At 55.3% G+C, this 7038-nt stretch overlaps 3 protein-coding genes across 3 annotated transcripts; all 3 read left to right on the forward strand.

The window, feature by feature from the left end:
* Nucleotides 1–1078: 1078 nt before the first annotated feature.
* VTJ04DRAFT_10057 (uncharacterized protein) lies at nucleotides 1079–2383 on the forward strand (the record flags this gene model as incomplete). The annotated part of the gene is made up of 2 exons (XM_069357755.1): nucleotides 1079–1303; nucleotides 1376–2383. The coding sequence occupies 2 exons, from the start codon at nucleotides 1079–1081 to the stop codon at nucleotides 2381–2383; spliced, it is 1233 nt and encodes a 410-aa protein (XP_069214792.1).
* A 72-nt stretch (nucleotides 2384–2455) lies between these two features.
* Nucleotides 2456–2671, forward strand: VTJ04DRAFT_10058 (uncharacterized protein; the record flags this gene model as incomplete). The annotated part of the gene is made up of 1 exon (XM_069357756.1): nucleotides 2456–2671. The coding sequence occupies one exon, from the start codon at nucleotides 2456–2458 to the stop codon at nucleotides 2669–2671; it is 216 nt and encodes a 71-aa protein (XP_069214793.1).
* Nucleotides 2672–3309: 638 nt separating this feature from the next.
* Nucleotides 3310–6684, forward strand: VTJ04DRAFT_10059 (uncharacterized protein; the record flags this gene model as incomplete). The annotated part of the gene is made up of 5 exons (XM_069357757.1): nucleotides 3310–3486; nucleotides 3585–3669; nucleotides 3732–3853; nucleotides 3916–5521; nucleotides 5579–6684. The coding sequence occupies 5 exons, from the start codon at nucleotides 3310–3312 to the stop codon at nucleotides 6682–6684; spliced, it is 3096 nt and encodes a 1031-aa protein (XP_069214794.1).
* Nucleotides 6685–7038: the final 354 nt, after the last annotated feature.

Here is a 7038-nt window from a genome sequence, read left to right on the forward strand (position 1 = left end):
AATCCAGAACAAGATGCAGGCAATTGGCTGGTGATGGGTTGCGTTGGGTTGGGATGGATGTCGTCGAGTCGGGGATGCTTTGTCATCTTCTTGCTAGTTGACGTGCCCAGCGTTCTTTGGAGCCTTCTTTGCAGATTCGATTGCATGTTGCCCGATGTCGAGGAGGGCCAACTTTTGACGGGAACGCAAGACGAGGAACGTAGGTAAGGTAGTTGATGTGCAGAAAACCCGGGTGCTCGGTGTGTTGATGCCTCAAAGCGCCAGGTCACTCAACAACCAATGGGCTTAGATCTTGAAAGTGTCAGACATCTGGGAACTGAAACCGGGGAGTACCCAACTGACCTTGAAGTACGTGAGGGCAATACGGCACGCGTGTCAGATCAACAGCCCAACAAGCTTCTATGCCAATCTAGGGCGGGGGTATCGGGCTTCTGCCATCCGGATCCTTAGCCCCAATGTCTAGACTTGTGAGAAAAGTCACCAAAACCTCATCTTGAAGTCAGGCACCTAGGTAGTTTGTCCGACTAAGACCGGATGTTCCTTGGGCCGAATACCTGCTAGTACACCTGAATCAACGTTCGCAGAACATAGGTCGTACGAAGGATTGATGCCTGGTGGACCAGACGCAGCAGATGGTGTAGTCGGCAAGGCTTCCAACAAGGATGGTTCCGGGTTGCGTTGACAGAGTTTCACTTCATCGATCTCCTTGATGAAATACCTTAGGTACCTTGATGTCTCATTGTAGCCTTTGATCCTGTATTGTCCTCAGCTTCACAATTGAGTTCAACATTGAACTGAGTTTCATTTCCCTCTAGGTGCTGAAAGGAAATTCGGGCTGCTTATTGCTGATTCAGGATGCGGCTGGCTGCTGACGGCCTTCGCCCTGCGCCTCCCGCAGGATGCCCGTCACAGCCCACAGCCTCAGTGCCAAGCCTTGATGCACGGACCAAGTCCTGGGCGCAGCCGACCCCGAAGGTTCCGTTGTCTTTGAAACGCTCCTTTTCAGACTGACGACTCCTTCCCTAAGCCATCCATCGCGGGCAACCAGCCAACACCACATCCAGAACCCACACACACCATGGCGCCCCGACGTCGCCGTGGCGCCGGCAATGATGCCGGTGACGATGCCAGTTCAGAGATAGACAATGCCCACAAGAACCGGCCGCCGAATACTGCCTTTCGCCAGCAGCGCATGCGCGCCTGGCAGTGCGTGCTGACTCCCAAACTCATCGTTACCATCTTCTCCATCCTCTCCGCCATTTATCTTGGATTCGGTGCCTGGCTTACATACCTCGCGTATACGGTATGTTCTCCTTGTTGGCTAGTCCCTATTGTGTGGAACCAGGCCTGCTGATGACAGCCTCGCAATCCCTAGGTTCGCGACATCCGCATTGATTACACCGACTGCGCCAAGGATGCCCCGAAGGACCAGTTCGGCCCGTTGCCCTCCAAGTACATCACGGCGCACTTCTCCAAGCCCGAAAGCAACTTCGACCCGATGGTCGCCGAGTGGAGAACCGAGAATGTGACAGTCCAGGGCCCCGACTTCGAGGACGATCGCATCATGTGCCGAATCAAGTTCAACATCCCTGAGGATCTGAACCCCACCATCAGCTTCTTCTACAACCTCGAGAACTTCTACCAAAACCACCGCCGCTACGTCAACTCGTTCAACGCCAAGCAGCTGCTTGGCGATGCCGTCGACGGCCGCACTATCAACGACTCAACCTGCGCTCCTGTGGCTTACGACCCCCGCGGCACTGGCAAGATCATCTACCCGTGCGGCCTCGTGGCCAACTCTATTTTCAACGACACCTTCTCGAACCCCGTGCTGCTCTCTGTCCGTGGCTCGACTGCCGACAATGAGACGTACGTCATGTCCACCAAGGACATTGCCTGGCCCGGCATGAAGGACCTGTATGGGCCGACCAAGTACCGCCTGGACGAAATCGTGCCGCCACCCAATTGGGAGCGCCGCTTCAAGAAGGGATATACCGAGAAGAACCCTCCCATCAACCCCAGAGAGGACGAAGCCTTCCAGAACTGGATGATGCTCGCCGCTGCGCCCAACTTTTACAAGTTGTACCAGAAGAATGAAAAAGACATCATGAAGGCAGGACAATACCAGGTGGATATCGAGGATAACTTTGACACGACTGTGTATAACGGCCGCAAGGCGTTTGTCATCACGACCCTCTCCACCATGGGCTCTCGCAACATCTGGCCCGGCATCATCTTCCTCGTCGTCGGCGGCCTGTGTCTCATCCTCGATGTCTACTTCATTCTGTCCTTCTTCCTCTGGAAGCCCCGCAAGCTGGGCGATCCCTCGTATTTGTCATGGAACCAGCCCTCCGCGCCTCAGCACCATGCGGCGTCGTCATGAGCGGTGGAATGGGTAATGAGAACAAGGTTGATTGATGGAGAATTTGGTCATGGGGCTTAATTGGTTGACAGGATGAAAAAGATGGGGAGGGAAGGATGCCGTTTCAACCAACCATTGTTATTAGAGAAATGTTTTGGGATATGGGGATCACATGGCGCACTCGGGGGTTCTCTGTCTCTGGCTGGGGTTTTGTTGTTACTTTTGCCCCGTTGCATGATGCTAGCCGATGTTCTGTTTAAACGGTTTTGTTTTCCTTGTGCCGAGCATGAGCATGGTCCTCGGCTGTAGTCGTGTCCTGTCCTTGGTTCTTGGTTTGAGTGTATTTAGGTGTGCATGATGAGAAAAGATGTCGCATCGTTAGAACTCTTGGGGACGCTGTATTTCGGGTCAAGGAGTCTCGTAGAAGACAGTTCTTTATCCCAATTCGTGCCCCGCAAACAATCAGTCTCCCCAGTCTTCAGCCTCGAGAATCAAGGCCGGCCTCAACTCTATCACAGTTAAATCAACCCCTTGCCTTCCTTCTTGATTTAACTATTAATCCCGACGTTTCTGACCCCGAACCATCGACAGCGGTCTCGACCACTCAAAGACCATCCAATACCGTACTTTACACCGTTATTACCGTACGTTACCACTTAACGCAGGCATCAGCCCCACCCAGACGCGCCTCAGGGCGTCCGTGACGTGAGTCCACGCGCAACCGCCCCGGCCAGGAATTTTTGGGGCCCCTGTCCCGTCTTTTCTTGCTGGCTTTGCCTCGAGCAACGCAGAGTGGGCTCGACTTGGAGCTCTCCCCAAACCTCCATCCCCGTCGTTCAAAAGCCATCACCATCGCCATCAATCAATAATTCGTCGCGGGAGGGGGGATTCATCAATTTCTGCCCATCGCCAATTGTCAGCAGGCATTCCCGCAACAGTCGCCCGCCATGGCGGACATCAAGATCGACACGAAGACCTTCCAGGAGCGCCTGTCGCATTTCATCTCAGCATGGAAGGCCGACAAGCGCTCCGGCGACGCGCTCTTCGGCGGCGCCAACTCCATCGTCATCTTGATGGGCAAGGTTGAGGAGGAGCAGGAATTTCACAAGAACAACGCCATGCACGTACGTTTGAGCCTCCTTCCATCATTTCCTTTGACATGGTCACGTCTCGCGCGACGCGCGCAACCCTTCGCGTTGTTCCGCAAGCTAACGGTCGGCAGTTTTGGCTTCTCGGCTACGAGTTTCCCACAACCCTGATGCTCTTCACCCTCGACACCCTTTATATCCTCACCACCCAGAAGAAAGGTTCGTCGCGACCGATGCCGAGTTTGCTTGCTTCGAATGCATACCTGACACATCATCCACAGCCAAGTACCTCGACCAGATCAAGGGCGGCCGGTTCCCCGTTGAGGTCCTCGTGCGAGGCAAGGACAACGCCGAGAACGAGAAACTCTTTATCAAGATCACCGATGCCATTAAGGCTGCAGGCGTGAGTCATCACTGTGCAGTGTTGTTTGTTTTCCAAAACGCTGACAAGACGAGCGGCTGCAGAAAAAAGTCGGTGTTCTCACCAAGGACACATCCAAGGGCCCCTTCGTGGACGAGTGGAAGAAAGTCTTTGCCGACAACTGCAAGGATGTCGAGGAGGTTGATATCGCCCAAGCGCTGTCCGCCGGCGCCTTTTCGATCAAGGATGAGGCCGAGCTTCGCGCCATGCGCACTGCCTCCAAGGCCTGCGTCGCCTTGCTCACTCCTTACTTCCTCGATGAGATGTCCGACATTCTCGACCAGGACAAGAAGATCAAGCACAGTGCTCTTGCCGACAAGGTCTTCAACAAGCTTGAGGATGCCAAGTTTTGGAAGTCGGTTGAGCTCCCGAACCGCCAAAAGATGCCGGCCGATCTCGACCCCGAGCAGCTCGACTGGATCCTCGGGCCCATTGTGCAGAGCGGTGGCAAGTTTGACCTGAAGTGGCAGACGGATGCCAATGATGACCCTCTTCACCCCGGCATCATCATCGCCGCGATGGGTCTGCGCTACAAGTCGTACTGCTCCCAAATCGCTCGTACCTTCATGGTCGACCCGAACAAGTCCCAGGAGAGCAACTACAAGTTCTTGCTGGCGGTGCACAACCTCGTCTTGAAGGAGATCCGCGACGGCGTCACCGTCAAGGATGTGTACAACAAGGCGCTCAACTTCATCAGGGCCAAGAAGCCTGACCTTGAGAAGCACTTCCTCAAGAACGTCGGCTACGGTATCGGCCTCGAGAATAAGGATTCCACCCTCATCCTCAGCGGCAAGAACTCGCGCGTCCTGCGCGACGGCATGACGCTATGCATCACCACGGGCTTCAGCGACATCGAGAACCCGGAGCCTCAGGACAAGAACAGCAAGATCTACTCCCTCGTCCTCACCGATACTGTCCGTGTCACATCTGGCGAGGTTGTAGTGTTTACTGGCGAATGCCCTGCCGACGCCGACGCTACCTCGTTTTTCTTCAAGGACGAGGAGGAGGCCCAGCCAACTCCCAAGAAGGAGAAGCGGGATTCTCGCGTCGGTGCCGTCGCGACTAAGAATATCACCAGCACGCGGCTGCGCTCCGAGCGCAACACCGCCCCTGATGACGACGCCGAGAAAAGGCGCCGCGAACACCAGAAGGAGCTCGCGGCCAAGAAGCAGAAGGAGGGCCTTCTCAAGTATGCCGAAGCTACCGACGATAAGAATGGTGTCGAGGTCAAGAAGTTCAAGCGCTTCGAATCGTACAAGCGCGACAATCAGTTGCCGGCCAAGGTCCGCGATATGAGCATCGTCATCGATGCCAAGAACAACACCATCGTGCTTCCCGTCATGGGTCGCCCCGTCCCCTTCCACATTAACACTATCAAGAACGCCAGCAAGAGCGACGAAGGCGAGTGGTCGTTCCTCCGTATCAACTTCCTGTCCCCTGGTCAGGGTGTTGGCCGCAAGGATGACCAACCCTTCGAGGATGCCTCGGCGCACTTTGTCCGGAGCTTGACGTTCCGGTCCATGGACGGCGACCGCTATGCGGACATTGCGAACCAGATCTCGAACCTCAAGCGCGAGTCGGTCAAGAAGGAGCAGGAGAAGAAGGATATGGAGGATGTTGTGGAGCAGGACAAGCTGATTGAGATCCGAAGTAAGTAATTCAGTGCCGAGACAGGATGACGTGTCGCATGCTAACATGTATCGTCAGATCGGCGTCCGGCCGTCCTTGATAATGTCTTCATTCGGCCTGCCATGGAAGGGAAGCGCGTCCCTGGCAAGGTGGAAATCCACCAGAACGGTATCCGCTACCAGTCGCCGCTCAGCGGCACACAGCGGGTCGACGTTCTCTTCTCCAACGTCCGTCACCTTTTCTTCCAGCCGTGCCAAAACGAACTGATCGTCATCATCCACCTCCACCTCAAGGACCCCATCCTGTTCGGCAAGAAGAAGACCAAGGATGTGCAGTTCTACCGCGAGGCTACCGATATTCAGTTCGACGAGACCGGTAACCGCAAGCGCCGGTACCGGTACGGCGACGAGGACGAGTTCGAGGCCGAGCAGGAGGAACGCCGTCGCCGCGCCGAGCTCGACCGTCTGTTCAAGAGCTTCGCTGAGAAGATCGCCGAGGCAGGCCGCAACGAGGGCATCGAAGTCGACATGCCGCTCCGCGACCTTGGCTTCTACGGCGTGCCCAATCGTAGCAATGTCTACATCCAACCGACCACAGAGTGCCTCATCCAGATTACCGAACCGCCTTTCCTGGTTATCACACTGGAAGACGTGGAAATTGCGCACCTGGAACGTGTCCAGTTCGGGCTCAAAAACTTTGATTTGGTCTTTGTCTTCAAAGACTTCACCCGCCCGCCGGTGCACATCAACACCATCCCGGTCGAGTCACTCGAGGACGTCAAGGAGTTCCTCGATTCGTCCGACATTGCCTTCTCGGAAGGCCCGCTCAACCTCAACTGGTCCGTCATCATGAAGACGGTGCTGGCCGACCCGCACCAGTTCTTCCTCGACGGCGGCTGGGGCTTCTTGCAGAACGACTCGGATGACGAGGACGCCAGCGAAGAGGAAGAGGATGAGGACTCGGCGTTTGAGATCGACGAGAGCGAGCTGGATGCCGCGTCCGAGTCGAGCGAGGAGGACTCGGATTATGACTCGAACGCTTCGGACGAGGAGAGCGACGAGGCGGCGAGCGAGGAGGACGAGGGAGAGAGCTGGGATGAGCTGGAGAGGAAGGCGAGGAAGAGGGATCGGGAAAGCGGGTTGGACGATGAGGATCGGGGCGGAAAGAAGCAGCGGAAGAGATGATTGCGGTGACGCGGGTTGTTGGGTGCGCCCTTTTGAGAGACATAGGGTGCTCAGTCTTGCTCTCGAGCCTAGTTTTATTTTTCCTTTCCTGGTTCAGGCTGTGATTCGTTTTGTATGAATAGGTAATTTGGTTCTTTCCTTTCTGTCGGACGTGTGGTAGGTTGGTGGATGGCAACAGGGTTTGTGCGTTGGGTTTGGGCGAACAAGTTTGCGAGCAGCTAAACCTCACTACGTAAGATAGTTTGGTTTGAGAGAAAGTGTAGTAGGCAAAACACATTCACTGATGATAAAATAATGGAATGGGGTGTATGGGACATGTTGATCATTGGATATCTTGGGGATCTTGGTGGGAGT

This window comes from Mycothermus thermophilus, assembly GCF_041956435.1.
Source record: "Mycothermus thermophilus strain CBS 625.91 unplaced genomic scaffold VTJ04scaffold_7, whole genome shotgun sequence".
Lineage (NCBI taxonomy): Eukaryota > Fungi > Ascomycota > Sordariomycetes > Sordariales > Chaetomiaceae > Mycothermus > Mycothermus thermophilus.